Genomic DNA, 17,003 nt, shown 5'->3' with positions numbered 1-17,003 from the left:
GAGAGAAAACATTGCTCCAAGCAACCGAGCCACTCCCTTTGGCTGGGCCTTCACTGCAATTTTATGAGGGTGGGTACTATTTTCCAATGAGGACACTGAGGCTTCACGAGGTTAGGTAACTGGCCAAGGTCACACAATAAAGTGCAGCACCGACATCAGGGCTCATGCTCTTCACTGACACTCTGATGCCAAAGCAACTCCGGCTTCTTTGGAGGCCAGTTCTCAGTCTGTCTCCCCCCCCCCCCCCCCCCCCCCCCGTGACCCGAGGGGCACCTTTTACCTACATCAGATAGATGCCCAATTTGGCCTCTGGAATTGGAACCTTGCCCTGGCCCATCCCGGTGCCAGGCATTGCCCACAGCTTCTCTGCCTGCTTCCAGAGCTTTGCTTTCCAGGTGTAACAAAGGGTTTGTTGTGGCAAGCTGAGCAGAAGGACTGGCACCGTGAAAGCCATCACATGTGTGACAAAGCCGGCTGCCAGAACTGACAACAGAGCGCGGAGGCTGTAACTCTAACACTGGGGTGCATTAGGGACACGCCCCCTCAGGGACAGTGACACCGGGCCCCCGAGGAGGTGGAGAGTCAACAGGTGCTCGTGTGAGTGGATTAACCTTGCACCCTAACCTAGGCGGGGAGACTGTCTTCGATGGACAGCATAGGATGGTGACTGCAGATGACCACACTCTGGCCGGCTCACTAAATCCTGGGCTCTCTAGGGTAGTTGCTCTAGGAAGTCCCAATGCTCTTGGAAGATGTGCAAGAATAAAAATCTGGGCTGGGGGAAGGGCATCTGGAGGAGAGAGGAAAGGGTGCTGGGGTGAGAACTGGAGAACTGGATGGGCAGTATGGGCTCTGAAGCCACACAGACCGGTGTTCAAATGCCAACCTTGCCACTTACTTGCTGCATGACCTTGGTCAAGTCATTTCACCCCTCGGAACCCCAGTTTCGTCACCTGTGAAAATACCAGCTCTTAGGATTATTTTGATTCCTAACTGGGACATGTAAAATCATCAGTTCAGTGCCTGACATACGAGACTTAGTCCATAATGGGAGGATGGGGGAATAAGATATCATTAGCCAGGTCTTATTTGTGCTCTAATGTTAGCAAAGTGCCATGCACATAAGGGACACTCCTTAAATATTTATTAAATGAATGAATGAATGAATGGTGAGGGGGGTCACAGCAGAAGTCAACTTCATTTTCCATTTCTCTGAGTGACAATTTCAAACTTTCCCCTTGCCCCCCAATTCAACTCCCATGCTAACCCTCCCCATGGCTCCATCCTCAAACTTCACAGCCATGGGGAAGGGGCTCCCTCACTTCCCTGTCGCCCCACATTCTTCACTCAAGAAATACCATCCCTTTCTCTCCAGGCTTCTAAGGTTGAAGGTGGAGTTCTTTTAAAAATATATGTATTTTATTTTTATTGATTTCAGAGCAGGGAGAGGGAGAGAGAGATGGAAACATCAATGATGAGAGAGATTCATTGATTGGATGCCTCCTGCAAGCCCCACAATGCAACCTGGGCATGTGCCCTGACCGGGTATTGAACCTGTGACCTCTTGGTTCATAGGCCTAGCTCAACCACTGAGCCACACTGGCTGGGCAAAGGTGGAGTTCTTTACCTGCTTCCCGGATCCCTTCTCCACAACCCTCATCCATCATTTTCCCTCTCTGTTGGCTCTTTATCTTCTGGAAAGAGCCATGGTCAACTCTCTCCCGTCTAAGAGAATAGCCCCAAACTGCTCTTGATCTCACCTACACCCCCTCTAGTTACCACCTTCTATTACTTAACAGCTGAGCACCCTGCAAGAATTCACCGACACCCTCCTCTCTCATCCTCCCCATCTTCATGCCAGTTCCTCTTGTTCTCACTTTCACCCAAATCCTCTCACTTCTGCCCCAGCTCCCCCCAACAGGGCTCCAACCAAGGTTACTGGCAACCTTCTCGTTGTCAAAGAGAAAGGACACTCTGTCTTCTTCTCATCTTTCCCCGCCTCTCAGATGGCATCTGACACCTCTGAGCATGGATGGCTCCTGGAAGCTCTCCTCCATCAGTTTCTGGGGCACCCCCCTCTCCCGGTTTTTCCCTTTCTCCGCCCTTTCCTTCTCAGCCTTCTTGTTCACTCCTCTCCCTTCAGTGTCTCTCAATGTCCATCTTCCCCGGGCTCCTCCCCATCTCCCTTCCCCATATGCAGACCCAGACTTTAACATACCACCTGGATGTGGACAATTTCCCAATCTCCACCTGGGGGCGCTTTTCCCCAAGCCCTAGGCTTACCTGTTAATGTGAACATTCCACAGGCAACTCAAATGCAAGATGTGTTAAAATGAGTCCTCCTTTCTCTCCAAACCTGCTCTTCCTCCTGCATTCTGTCTTTTTTTTTAATTGTTTAAAGTATTACACATAGTAGTACATATATCTCCTTTCCCCCCCACCCCATTGACCTTCCCCCAGCTTCCCCTACCCCCTGTCGCATGCCCTCATCCCACCCCTCCAGTGTCTTGTGTCCATTGGTTGTGCTTATATGCATACATACAAGTCCTCTGGTTGATCTCTTTCCCCCCGCCCTCCCCAACACTCCCCAGCCTTCCCGCTGTAATTTGACAGTCTGTTCGGTGCTTTACTTCCCCTGTATCTATCTTTTTGTTCATCAGGTTATATGCATTCTCTGTCTTGATGAATGGACTCATTATCCACCCAGGCCTTCAAGTCAGGCACCTAAAGGTCACCCCAGGCTCCATCCTCTCTCTTGCACCTCACAGCCAATTGGATGTCAATGCCTGTTGATAATTCCTTCTAATTATCTTCAGAATCTGTCTCATTCTCACTATAACCCCCGCAGAGTCCCAGGACAGGGCAATCTGATTATCTTACTCTCTGGCTCAAAAACATTCAGTGGTTCCTCATCACCTTCAGGGTCAAGAATTCTTTCTTTAGAAAGGGCCATACTTTTTATCAGGGCTAGGACTAGGGTGAAGCAAATTCGGAGTCTGGGGTACAAGTGCTTCCTTAAATTTCACATCCTCACGGCCCCCTTTTCTCACCCCAGCCCTGGCCCTGCTTTTCGTGGCTCTATGCCTATGCACTTGACATTCTCTCCACCCTCAAACACTCCTATCTCTTCTCTACCTTACCAGCTCCTACTCATCCCGTAAGACTTAGTTCAGGGCCAGTTCCTCTGAGTTGTCTTCCCTGACCCACCAAATCTGAATTACATGACATTATTCCGTGTCCCCTTCACATCCTGTACACCCCTCCATCACACCGGCCCTGATGGCTGGTTTACTCCCCAGCCTCCATCCCAGCCTGGGGCCTTCCAGGGCAGTTTGTTGAATGACTAATGGAATTGGTGAATCAATCTGAAAGGGTATGTGCTAAAAGTTAATAATAATAATAATAATAATAATAATAATAATAATAATAGCTTGGGCCCAGGGCCTAGCCTTTAATGGCCTTGCTGTAAAAGCCTGCATGTTCTAGCAGTTAAAACTGATGTCCAGCTGCAGGCAGTGAGGTCCTCATCAAGTGGTCAAGATGAGGCTGTGAGAGGAAGGGGCGTAGAGGGTGAGGGCTGATGGCCAGTTCTGAGGGTGCATCACAGTAGGCACTCAATACTTGCAGTTCCCATCCCTAAAGGCCAATCTGCCTCTCTGCTTCGGTCCTCAGCACCAGGAGATAGCTGGTGCCTTGGGGTGGGGCAATTGCAACAGAACTCTTTGAGCTTCTAGTTTGAATTCTGCATCTGGCTGGAAGAGGGAACCCGATAGAAATGCCTTCCCAACAACCCCAACCCCAGTCACCCGCCCCCCAACAGAATATAAAATAAATTTACCTTCTCACTCCCTGACCGCCACCCCCCCACAGTCCTATCTCTCCCTCCCCGCAATGAAAGGCACAAAGTCAGGAATTGATGCTGCATCTTTTTTTTTTTTTTACTTTTGCCTTCTTAAAGCATATGCTGAGCGGGTGGATGAAGCAATTTGGCAATTAAAAAGGCCCAGCGGCTTGGGCAGCGGCATGGAGAGGCCAGGTGAGGGCGGGGAGGGGAACCCTCGTTCCCTGGCCAGGGAACAGCAAAGCCCGCACTAATTTCATAAAATATAAAACAAGGGAGGGGTGAAGGTAGGAGGGAGACTTGTAAAATACAATATCTTAGGGGACTGGCAATAATAAAAAATAAGGTTCATTATTTACAAACAATTTCTGTTCTTGGTCTCTGTACAGTGGGGGGCGAGGGGAGCGTATGTGTGTGTCGGCATGTTGACGTGTGTGTTTGTGTGTGTATGGGGGCCGGGGGGCAGGGAGGGCAGTGGTCGTGTTGGTTATCATGAGGAAGGAGGGGGTTAGCCCAGTGAGTGGTTTATCTGAGGACAGACGGTTGTGGAGGGAGGGTGAAATCGGAGTGGTTGGCCCGAGGGAACAGTCCAAATGTGGGGGCTCCAGTCGAGATCTGGGGCAAAGAAGGGCTGGGGAGAAGTGGAACCCTTTCTCCTGGGATGGCACCCCAGGGGGCAGGGGTACAAGCCGGATCCGGGTTAGCGAGCAAGACAGTCCCTCTTCAGGGATGGCAGGGGGTACGCGTCCTGGGTCCTGGGTCCTGGTACGGCCTAGGAGAGCTTGATGGTGGTGTTTGGGCCCAGATCCCTGGAGAGAGAAGGGAAATCAGAGACTTTGTCCAATGAGGACCTGCTCAGCACCCTGCAAGCTGGACCTGGACAGGGGAGGGATGGGGCCTTGGCAAGGTGTGGCTGACACGGGGGCCAGGGGAGGGCAGAGGGCAGGTGGATCCTTGGGAGCCCAGGAGGGGAAGGGAAGGGGCCACCCACCCACCTCTCGTGGAACCACTCCTTGGGGTGGGAGAAGTCGGGGCTGGTGCCATTTCCACGGATGTCCTTCGGCCAGGCTTCGCTCAGGTACTTGGTGGTCTCGTGCGTGCCGTCCAGGTGGTCATGCTGTAGGTGGTCCTGGGGGTCGCTGCTCCGCTGGCCCCCCGGGCTTGATTTCCCAGCCATCTGGGGGCTCCACAGGCAGCAGGGCGCTGCGCGGCCATCCTCCCCAGGAGCCTGCCCCTCATCGTAGAACAGAAGGCTTCGGGAGGGCACTGGAGAGAGAGCGCGGGGTGAGCCCGGGCGCCAAGAGGCTCCCTCGCCACCCCAGCCACATTCATGGCCTAGTAGTTACAGACACGGGCTCTGGAATCTTAAAGGCCTGGGCTTGAATTCCAGCTCCAGCAATGCCAAGCTGTGTGACCTCAGGCCTTTGTTTTAAACTTTCTGAGCCTCAGTTTGCTCACCTATAAAATAGGGATACTAGGACCAACTTCATAGAGATGTGAGGTTTAAATGAGATCATGTAGGGGAAGTGATTGAAACGGTGTTTAGTGAACACCCAGAGAAAGTAGCTCTTTCTAAGCAGAGGGCACCACCTGAGAGCTGGGTTCGAATCCTACTTCCAACACTTACTAATTTCCATAAGATCTTGAATGACTCTCTTCCCCATTCCAGGCCCTAGAGTGCCCTTCAGGAAGAGAAGGGGAAGGAAACCCATTGGTTGGAGAATACTGTGTGCCAGGCACTGCCAAGTCCTCTGGCCTGTATCAACATGGACATCTCTCCGAAACCCAAGAGCCAGATACTCCAGCCCTGTTTCACAGAGCAGGCAATGGAGGTTCTAGGTGATCAGGAACGTGGTTCCATGCTAGTTTTGACCCACCACCACCCTTCTGGCTCTCACGGCCCTGACCTACGTGAAACGCACTCCGTGGAATGGTGCATGCCCAGCTCTGCACGCCAGCCTGCTCGAGCTCCCTACCCCAGATGTGCAGACCTGCACCCACGGCATTCACTCACTCGAGGGGCTCATTCCTTCTCCGCCTCCTCTGACTCTGGTTTCCTTCATCAACACGGAACCCCCCCCCCCCCTTCCATTCCTCCCTCTGTTCTGGCTTCCTCTACTGCCAAATACACAAGGGCCGCTCTGGCCTTGGAAAAACAACACGTGGCTCCCAAGACCGTATACCCTCTTCGTAACTGTCTTGCTCTCTTCTTCTCAGGCCCAGCCACACAGCACATGTCTAGGGAGTGGATCTCACTCCCCGCCTCCACTTCCTCTTTCCCTACCACTCCCCTGACCGGCCAGCCATTTCCTCCCCTCAAGGCCACGCAGGCCTGCCTCATCCTCATCCTCTCCTCCCTGTTGTATCTCTCCTTCTGGAAACCCACTCTCCCCATCTCCTAGCTCTCTGATTGCCCATCTGGATCCTCTTCCTCCTCCTGCCCTGCCAAATGACGTGCTCCTGGTACGTGATGAAACGTGGCTGAGAAGTTCCTCTGTAGGTCTACCTGCAGTATCTTCTGCCTGGCGAAATCCATACTCTCCTTGCTGCGCTCTAGACTAGCTCTCCCCTTGCCACCCAGGGGTTGCATCTGTGTTGAGAGCGTTCATTCACCAGGTCATTTAATCTTCACATCAACCATGCTCAGTAAGTGCGGAGCTGTAACTCCCATTTCCAAGTGGAGAAATGAAAGCCTAGAGAGCTTAAGGCACAGGCCCAAGGTCACGCAGTGGCAGAGGCAGGTATGACGGACTCTGAGGCTCCATACTCTTAGCCACGGTACCTCACAATCCCCCACGGGATGGTGAATACCTGAGCCCACACCACCACCACCCCTCTGCTGCCCATGGTAGACATCACCAATGGATCCTGGCGCTCCTTCCTGTCGATCCTGAGTGGTGCCTCAGAATCCTGCTTCACACAGAGCCTCAGGCAGCCACCACCGTCTTACTGGAAATGACCCTTGAGCTGAAACTCATTTGCTGTCCCAGTCGTGAAATACAGATGGTGCTTACCAGAGGCCCCATAACCCACTGGCACATAATACATGGGGGTAAAGGTGGGAATATTTTTGTTATCCCCTAAACCAGTGGTCGGCAAACTTCGGCTCGCGAGCCACATGTGGCTCTTTGGCCCCTTGAGTGTGGCTCTTCCACAAAATACCACATGCAGGCGCGCACATATAGTGCGATTGAAACTTCGTGGCCCATGCTCAGAAGTTGGTTTTCGGCACTCAAAAGAAATTTCAGTCGTTGTACTGTTGATATTTGGCTCTGTTGACTAATGAGTTTGCTGACCACTGCCCTAAACTGACCCCCTAGCCACTTCTGGATAGGCTGAGAATCAGGGGGTCTGCATCGTAGCCCCAATTCCACAACTAACACTGAACAAATCATAAGACTCTTTTGAGCCTCCATTTTCCATCTGTAAAAGGAGAACGTAGAATGAGATGATGCCAACCCCAAACTTGGCTCCTCCCTGTGCCTGGCTTCTGCCCAGAAGCTGGGGCTGGGGAAGGGCAGCCCGGCTCAGGGCACTCACTCTGACTGGCTGTGTAGACGCTGTCAGTGGCCATGGGGTCTTCCTTCACAGTCTGGGAGCCGGAGGAGAACTCGGGGAGGCAGGGCACGAGGGAGCCCAGCACCAGAACAAAGCACAGGGCTGCCACCTGGGAGCAGAGAGAGAGTAGTGGTTAGATCCAGGGCAGGGAGGGGCTGCAACCCTGGCCTCTCCTAGGCCTCCTGCCCCCAAACCAATGGCTGCAAAAGGCTCAGTATTCCTCTAAGAAAGCAGCTCCCAGAGCCAACACCCCCACTAGATGTGGGGTATCCCGCCCTCCCTGGAGAAGGTGGAGGAGTCTGCTCGGGCCGTCTCAGCCCAGGCAGTCCTGGAAGAAAGAGGGAAGTGGCTCATGGGGTTGTCACCTCCAGGGTGGAGGGATCTGTAAAGAAGAAAAGGGACTGGGGCTGGGACAAGGGAGGGGACACAGGATCACAGCAGCTTCTCAGCAGGAGGAGCTAAGAGTCACGAGGCACACACTAACCCCTGCCCACACATGGCTCTGCCACCTGGCAGCCCGGGTCCCAGAGGGGATGCCCCGGGGAGTGTCCAGGCGGGCAGGTCCAGGAGAGGGTGGGAGAGGGACCAGCAGAGGCCTGAGCCACACGCTGGGCACTCTTTTGGGTTTTCAGAGATTTGCTCGGCCTTCTCACCACCATTCATTCCAGAAAGAACCAAGTCCACAGGTCCTGAGTGTCTCCCCCAGCCCTTCACTCCACAGGGTGTGGCATTTGCCTTGCCGCCCCCCCGCCTCCCAGCGGGGTTCACGGAAGTCACTGCACAGCCACACTGTTAGAACTGGTCAGGGAAGGCCATGCTCTAGAAGGTTCAGAGGACTTGGTGAAAGAGGCCACCGGGCACTGGGATGGTGTACCTTGGTGATGTTGCCCATCATATTGCCAATCCTTCCAAGGTCTGCCCACCCCCCCTAGAAAGCCACCCGGGGAAGACGCCCTCCGGAGGCCTGACGACGGAGGGAGCAGACCTACCATGAGGCAGGTCCCAGTCTGGGTGGCTGCCATCTTGTACGGCCTGGAGATCTTGTTGGTGACCAGCGTCTGGAGTTTCTGCAGCTGCTGAAGCAGGGTCCTGAGGGGGACACAGCGGTCACCAGAGGCTCTGACCCCGCAGGCATCTCTGCCTCCTGCTCTCCAGCGCACACCTGGGCCGGCTCCAGACCTGGCTGCCCCCCAGGTGCCCACTTCAGTCAAGACAGGAGAGGTCACCTCCTGCTTGGCCCTCTGCGGTGTCAGCTCGGGAACCTGGGCCTGCCTCCTGGTGGATAGCTGAGTCACCCTCGGGGAGCTCAGGGGGGGCCCTGGGATGCTCCTGGCCAAAGTGGGGGTTGGAGGAAGGCCGCCCCACCTGGGCCCTATGGCAGCCGCAGCACCCCACAACCCATGTCTGGCAGCTGCCTGGTACATAGTGAGTGTCCGGTAAATGGTAACTAGCATTTTTAAATTTTTATTGCTGTTTTCACATTTGTCACAACACCTGTCACACGTTTATTTATGGATTTCCGTGCCAACCTCCTCAGTTAACTGTGGGCTCCCTGAGGGTAATGACTGGGTCCCATGGGGCGTGGAATCCTCTGGCTACACACAGCGGGTGCTCAGCCCGTGCTTGGTGAACAAACGTTTAATCATCTCTCCTCCACCCAGCCTGGCAGAGGGGGTTGCAGTTCAAATAATGTACAGCAGGTGGCGCAATAACACCGAGGGCCTGGCCAGATTTTGGGGCCAGAGAGGAATGTGGGCCAGAGGTGGAGTGAGGGGTGATGGTTCCCTGCTCCTCTTCCCTGAGGGAAGGCATTCTCCAGATCAATCGGGAGTAGCTGGATCCCACTGGAGAAGCTGGGAGAGAAGGAAGGAAAGAAGGGAAAGGCCTTCTGTTGAGCACCGCTACCTTCCAGCTACTGTTTTTATTTTATCTTATTTTTTAAAATATATTTTTATTTATTTCAGAGAGGAAGGGAGAGGGAGAGAGATAGAAACATCAATGATGAGAGAGAATCATTGATCAGCTGCCTCCTGCGTGCTCCACCCTGGGGATCCAGCCCTCAATCCTGTGCCCTGACCAGAAATAGAACCGTGACCTTCTGGTTCATAGGTGGACACTCAACCACTGAGCTACGCCAGCCGGGCTGTTGTCTATTTATTTTAATTAATCCCAGCAAATAATCATTAAAGACCTACTGTGCACTCATGGCCGGGCACTATCAAGAATTCAGAATAATAACAATAAAGAAAGGAAAAAGAAAAACGAACATGAATTGAGCATCCTTAAAAGCCAAGCACAGTGCTGGGCTCTTGAGTTGCACTCGCTCACTGAATCATTACACATATCCTGGGAGATGGTGCTTCTATCATCTCCATTTAGACAAAGACACTGGGCCCAATCGCCAAAATGGCAGAGTGGAATATGAATCCAGAGCTGCGACTTTGTGTAGCTACTTCAGGCCCGGCGCTATGCGTACACTGGTGTTTCTTAAAACCTAATTGTGCATGTGAGTCACCCAACGGGTTTGCGAAAATGCAGGTTCTGATTCAGTAAGTCTGGGAGAGTCCTGAGATTCTGCATTTCTTACCAGCTCCCCGGTGCTGCTGCTGCTGTTTGTCTGAAGCTCACTTTGAGTGGCAAGCATCCACGCCAGTGGTTCTAACCCCAGGGGGCATCAGAACTACCTGGAGTGCTACCTAAAACATAGATTGCTGAGCCCCCGCCCTGGGGTTCCTGCTTCAGCAGCCCTGGCGTGAGGCCTGAAAATAATAAGCATTTCTAACATGTTCGCGGGGGAGGCTGCTGGTGGTGGTCTGAGAACCGTGCTCCGAAAACCACTGCTCTGTGCCACCTCCTTTAGAGCTTCTCATCAGCCTTCTCATCAGCCTGCCACGTGTAGAGCTATGTGTGGATGAAGAAGGATGGGAAGCTGGCGCCCCGGGCTGCAGGGTTCCTGTTTCTGGGGTTCATCCTGAACTCAGTTACCTCTCCTCTGCAGGGGGCAGGGGCAGTGCGGGATGCAGGTGGCAGCACCCACCTGTTGGCATTCTCCAGGGTCTCTACCTTCTTCCACAGCTCGTTGTTCTCTGATGTAAATGTCTCCACCCTGCGGGGCCAAGCAGGCACAGGCTCAGGGGCAGCCCCAGATGTGCGGCTGCCCCCTCAGTCCTGCCCACCAGCATCTCAGCCCCTGTGCCTCCTGCCCCTGGAGCCCTGGGACCCAGGCCCCGCTCCCCACACAGGACCCTTACTTCTTTTCTAGACACTCCACGTATTCCTTCTTCTTACGGCGGCTCTCCTGGGCCGAGATCTAGAGGGGGAAGCCCCCGAAAGAGGGGTTACCATGGCCATAAATCCACTTCCTAGGACCCCCAATTTCAGAGCTGGCATCACCAGGGGATCAGAGACCCCCACCCACCAAGGAAGCCCCAGGGCAGGGCCTGGACCCAGCTCTTGCTTTACCTTGTTCTTGATTTTCCTCCGGACCCTCTTCAAGGCCTTCTCCTCGGCTTTGGTGAGGGGGAGTTTTGTGGGGATGGGGTAGCCCTCAGCAATCAGGGTGCGCTTCTCTTCCTCTGTCAGGAGCAGTGGCCCTGAAGTCCCCTGTAATTTCTGTGGGAAATGGGGCATGATGGTTAGAACCAGACAGCCCTGGGTTCAAATTCAAGCTCTGCTGTTTATTCTGTGTGTGACCTTGGGCAAAGCACTCAACTCTGAGAGCCTCAGTTTCCTCATCTAAAAAGGGGGTGGAGCCCAGCCGGCGTGGCTCAGTGGCTGAGTGTCGACCTAGGAACCGGAAGGTCAGGGTTTGGTTCTTGGTCAAGGCACATGCCTGGGTTGCCGGCTCAATCCCCAGTGTGGGGCATGCAGGAGACCGCTGATCAATGATTCTCTCTCACCATTGATGTTTCTATCTCTCTCCCTCTCCCTTCCTCTCTGAAATAAATAAATAAATATTTTTAAGGAATGGGGTAGAGCTGAATTAAATCCAATAATATGTATCAAATGCTTAGGATGGTGCTGGGAGCCCAGCATATTAGGCACTCGGTACATTGTTGGGGGGCTCCTTAGATCCCACCCTGAAATTCATAGACTCAAAACCTACTTGTCCAGGGCCCCCTAAATGGCACTCCCTTCATATCACTAGTCTTGGCTTGGAAGGTTCCACACCCATCCCAGGGCTCAGGGCCTAGCCCAGTTTACTGGGTACTCTGGGCCTCCTGAGCACTGCTCCCCAAAAATTCTAGTCCTGGCTCTGCACACTGTGGGTTCGGTAGGCCTCTTGGACCTCCCTACCTATTTTCTATTTCCTATTCACCACGAGGTAGGACTAAGAGATTCTCACTCCCATCTGCCAGGCAGGCACCTCTCTGAATGCTGATGGGGGTGGGGATCAGGTTGGGGCTCCCCAGACCCTTCCCCACTGGATGTGTGCCAGAGTGGGTTTACCCAATCATTTGCCCAGACCACTCCCAGCGGCTTACGTGAGGGGCCGTGAGGAGGGGAGAGGTGGAGATGGCCGTGGAGGAGCGGGCCATGGGCCGGACAGGGCTGGAGGGGGGCAGAGAGTGGGGACTCTGGGAGCCGTCACTGTCGCTTCCATGGCTGCTGGGGGGCGTCGGAGGCATCTGCACCAGGTCCTCTGAGGAGAGCGGAGGAAGCGGGTTAGCAGGGTTGCACTCAGCTCTGCTGGGACCTCAGCGTTCAGCGGAGCAGGGGCCTACGCCAGCCCCGATGCTGTGGTCAAGAGCGCTGGGGCCCGACCAGTGGTAGCATCCAAAGCCCCTCTGTGGTGTCAGAGAGATGGCAGCTGAAGCTGATTCCTGGGCGCCACCCCATCCCTGCCACCAGAGGCCTGGCTCCTTTGAGCCTCATCCTTGGCGAGGCTGCATTCTTGGAGGCCCTCCCCCGTCCCCAGCTTCACAGGGTTCAGGGCGTTTGACCCTCCAGTTCGACACCCCCAGCAGGTGACTGGAGTCTGCCCTTCCTCCCTCCCACCCCAAATGTGAAGCTATAACTACCCCAGGGTTTCCGTTTCTGACTTCAGGGTAACGAGGCAGCAGGCACTGGGCTTTCAGCCCACCAGCCAGGAGCACTGCTCTCCCCAGCCCCGCTCCATGCTGTCCCTCTGTGGCCACAGCACCAGGAAGACTGGCACTCTGCAGGTGGCCAGGGGGAAACCTGGGCAGCACAGAATGCCCAGATTTATGGAGGGCTGGCTGGCTGGATGGATGGATGGACGGACAGGTAGACAGACGGGTAGATGAGTGAATGGCAATAAAATGAGCTGCAGTTCGTGAATGACAGGGGATTAGTGAAGAAGGAGTGAGGGTGTAGATAGCAGTGATGACAGTCAGAGGTTGGGTCAGAAGGGAACTGGATGGATGGGGAGTGGGCCAAGCATGGAGGAGAGGCTATGATGGGGAAAGGTGGGTTGCTGAGTGGGTGAGTGGCTGGACCAAGGTAGCAGGGATGCTGTCTGCCCAGGACGGGAGAGGAAGAGTCCCTCCCTGGACCCACTTACCTGGTGTCACTTTGAGGAACTGGTTCACCTCCTGGGGCTCTGCTTTGATCATGGGCAGCTGAGTCATCTCTCCCGGGGCCTGAGGAAGAGACAGGTCCAGCTCCATCAGCTGCCCCTGGGGCCGCCCCCACCAGGCCATCCACCATCTCCCTCCCTGAGGCCGGAGGCCTGTCCTGCAGAACTGGGGAGGTGGCTGGGCTTAGAGCTCTGGGCATAGCCCAGAAGGAGTAGAGGCAAGTTCCTGTGCGTGGAGGAGCCCCTCAGCCAAGCAGAGGGATAAGCGTCTGCCAAGGGCCAGGGGCCAGACAGAGCATGGCCGGGTCTGGAAACTGCCAGTATTCAGGGTGTCCAGAATGTGGGAATGTGTGTGGGGATGGAGGGGTAGGAAATAAGACCAGATGATCGGAGTGGGGTGGGGGTGGGAGTGGAATCCAGACAAAAGAATTGGAAGTAGTGAGGAGCCCCTAATGGGTTTTAAGCAAGGGACTGACAGAATTCGGTTTACACTTTAAACCAGTGATGGTGAACCTATGACACGTGTGTCAGCACTGACACGCGTAGCCATTTCTGATGCCACGCGGCCGCATGCCGAGGATGAAACATTTGTGACTAGAGTCTTGGAGTTAGTTTTTTCCTCAAAGTGACACACTACCCGAGTTATGCTCAGTTTTTTGGCGAAGTTTGACACACCAAGCTCAAAAGGTTGCCCATCACTGCTTTAAACAAACATGCATTCCTATTTCTTTTTTTTTTTAAAGTGATAAGCTTTTATTTTTATTTTTATTTTATTGATTTTCTACAGAGAGGAAGGGAGAGGGATAGAGAGTCAGAAACATCGATGAGAGAGAAACATCGACTAACTGCCTCCTGCACATCCTACTGGGGATGTGCCTGCAACCAAGGTACATGCCCTTGACCGGAATCGAACCTGGGACCTTTCAGTCCACAGGCCGACGACGCTCTATCCACTGAGCCAAACCGGTTAGGGCATCTTATTTCTTTATATTCCAACTTGCAGTTCCAGATAGGATTTCAGGAACATGCATGGCTTCCTACACATGGCTGTCAACACGCACGGGAGCCGTGTTCTCTCTGAGGAAGGCGCTGTGTTGGGTGCTGGATTTCAGGACCGTCTTTTCCCTTGGTCTGCGGCCAGCAGAGGGAGGTCGTGATATTGTGGGTGGGACACAGAATCCCAAGTTTAGGCAGGTGAGTAAGAATCACAGAAGGTTCAAGGTGAGGGGAGGGGACCTGGTAGGTTCCCTCCTCTATACCCCAGCTCAGCCCTCAAGTGACAGATGAGGGGACCGCGATGCAGAAGGGCGATGGCACTTCACCAACTCCTGGTTCTTTTGCCTCCACTAGCGTGTTGTGACCTCGCTGGAGTGAAGGTGGGGTTTCAGTCTGGCGTCTGAGTTGGGGGTGCAGCTCCTCTGTTTGTGACTGTGATTGGGGGAAAGTTGCTTAACCCCTTGAGCCTCAGTTTCCACCTCTGGTGGCTGCTGCAGTCCGCCTTCCCTTCCTGCTTTGGCAAGGCCCGAGGTGCTGCGGAGGCAGTCTTGGGTCCGATCACAAAAGACCCTCCACGCTTAGCTGGCGGCTCAGTGGTTGAACATTGACTCATGAACCAAGAAGTCACAGGTTTTCAGGTTCAATCCCCAGTAGGGGGCGTGCAGGAGGCAGCTGATCAATGTTCTCTCATTGATGTTTCTATCTCTCTATACCTCTTTCTCTAAAAAAATCAATAAAAACATATATATATTTTAAAGAAGATCCTCCAGCTATGCCGGTTTGGCTCAGTGGATAGAGTGTCTGCCTGCAGACTGAAGGGTCCCAGGTTCGATTCTGGTCAAGGGCACATGCCCGGGGTTGCGGGCTCGATCCCCAGTAGGGGACGTGCAGGAGGCAGCTGATCAATGATTCTCATCATTGATATTTCTATCTCTCTCTCCCTCTCCCTTCCTCTCTGAAATCAACAAAAATATATATTTAAAAAAAGAAAAAGACCCTCCACATCTGCAGCCAACCCTGATCCTGGTGGACAGTGGAGGGGTTGGACGGGTTGGAGGGTTTGGGAGGGGCTGACAGGTCTGCCTGTGGCCAGATTCTGAGCTGTGTGGCCAGCAGGGGGCAGGGCTGGCCCAATCCAGACCAAGGATTTAAGACGACCCAGGCACAGAAGCTCCTTAGAGGCACCTGGTAGCTCACGCTCCCATTTTATAGAGAAGGAGGCTGAGGAAAAGGGAGTGGCATGTGCCCAGAGCACAAGTGAGAGCCAAGCTGGGACCCAGGCAGGGCCTCTCCCAGGGGCCTGGGCTCTGGGCCTCACATTCTCAGAGGGATTTCAGGTATCATCTTGGATCTATAGCCAAAGGATGTTATATCTATTCATTCGTAGGGGGTGGGGGTAGTATGAGGACGTGGGTTGAAGATATTAATCTCATGAATGCAAACAACTGAAAGCACAAGTTTTATATTTCCATGTTGGCCTTTCTTTTTTAAAATGCCGACGCTTTGAGAAAATTGAGTGGCCTGGGCTGACTCCATCTCTGGGACTCTGGACGTGGCCCAACGCCAGTCCTGCCTGCGTCCTGTCAGCCTTGCCCACGCACGGTGAGGGCCCCAGCTTACTGTGAGGGCTCGATGGTCTGTGCGCATTCTAGGTGGTGCATGGCGGCCCAAGGGGGAGGCAGAGACCCGTCTGGCAGTGCCAACCCCTGAGGGTCACATTGCTCCCTGTTCATGGAACCCTGGGTGCACAGGGCTTTGGACACTTCTTCCCACAGAGACCCCCCCCACCCTTTGCCCCTCCCTCAGCCCCTACAAAACAGTCCCCAGGCTCACCTGGTGGGGGGCAGGCAGCCTGGACAGGGGGCTGAGGCCCAGCAGCGGGGTGGTGGCCATGGCAGCAGCGGCAGCCATGGCTGAGGAGGCGGCCAGAGGGTCCATGGGCAGCTCCAGGCTCTGCTCCTGCTTCACCATGACGGAGCACAATTTGTGTCCCAGCACCCAGGCTCCATGTTCCACATCTGGGGGGAGGGGGCAGGACCCAGGCTCAGAGGACTCCCGGAGCACAGGGCTCAGGCCCCCCCGCCCCTATCCGCAGGGAGCCAGAAGAAGTGGGAGGCATCTTCTTCATTCAGCGGCTAATAGACTGGGCTTGGACAACAGACCAGAACCCCTCCTGACTGGCTGTGTGACCTTAGGCAAGTTGTTTAACCTCTCTGAGCCTCAGTTTTCTCATCTGTAAAAGTGTCTGGTAAGAAGTAAATAAATGTCCAATAAATGGTACTATTGTTCATATAATTGTTGCTATTCAGTAAACATTTGCTGAGCACTGGGCTAGGTTCTGGGCATCTCGTGAGAGTCACACGCAGTTGGAATGAAAAGGAAAGGAAATGGGGTCAGAGAGGCCGGCAGGGGCGGCACGGCCTGGGGGGCTGCGCTCAGAGCTGTGACTTTGTCCTAAAGGTAATGAGGTGGCACCGAAGAGTTTTAAGTATGTTCAGAGTTGTGATGTTAAAAAAGATCCCTCTGCCTCTGTGTGAAGACTGGACTGGGGCCGGCAAGTTAGAGGCAGGGGCCCGCGGGAGTCTGTTGAAATGGTCCAGCGAGAGAAGACAAGGCCTGAGCAAAGGCAGTGGCAGTGGGGATGGAGAGGACGGAGCGCACTGGAGACATAGTTAGAAGGAAGCAGTCACCGGACCTGGTGATTGGGCGGGAGGAGGGGGGGGGGAGGGATGATGCTCAGGTCTCCCAGGCAGCGTCTACCTCCTGCCTATCTAGTGGGCCTCCTGGCCTCACCTGGGCCACAGGGATGGCAGACAGCACCCCTTTTCCTGCTGGGTGCCCACAGTCCTCCACCCCAGCTCAGGCTGGCCCCACCTGGAAGTCAGAGAAGCACTGGTAAGGCGGGGGTCTGGGCGGCCAGCTTGCAAAGGAAGGACTATAACGGGACTCTGGCCTTTGGGACCCACTGTGGGTGGGGAGAGGGGTCAACGGCTGCCTGATCCCACCTCAGAGGCCAGGCCCCACCCTCTGGGAGCCGGAGAGCCCCAGCTCTGGGCCACAGGCCGCCCC

General features: G+C 54.4%; 1 protein-coding gene across 1 annotated transcript in view; it reads right to left on the bottom strand.

The window, feature by feature from the left end:
• Positions 1–3,913: 3,913 nt before the first annotated feature.
• CREB3L1 (cAMP responsive element binding protein 3 like 1) overlaps positions 3,914–17,003 on the bottom strand; it is a 34,732-nt gene continuing 21,642 nt past the window's right edge. Inside the window, 12 exon segments of the mRNA XM_079789513.1 lie at positions 3,914–4,650; positions 4,837–4,976; positions 4,978–5,049; positions 5,052–5,107; positions 7,382–7,508; positions 8,389–8,488; positions 10,437–10,505; positions 10,651–10,709; positions 10,862–11,011; positions 11,884–12,041; positions 12,924–13,002; positions 15,768–15,952. Of these exon segments, the coding sequence (XP_079645639.1) occupies positions 4,614–4,650; positions 4,837–4,976; positions 4,978–5,049; positions 5,052–5,107; positions 7,382–7,508; positions 8,389–8,488; positions 10,437–10,505; positions 10,651–10,709; positions 10,862–11,011; positions 11,884–12,041; positions 12,924–13,002; positions 15,768–15,952 (1,232 nt within the window). The 3' untranslated portion in view covers positions 3,914–4,613.

This window comes from Cnephaeus nilssonii (assembly GCF_951640355.1).
Source record: "Cnephaeus nilssonii genome assembly, chromosome: 13".
Lineage (NCBI taxonomy): Eukaryota > Metazoa > Chordata > Mammalia > Chiroptera > Vespertilionidae > Cnephaeus > Cnephaeus nilssonii.
This window is presented reverse-complemented; position numbering and strand designations above follow the sequence as displayed.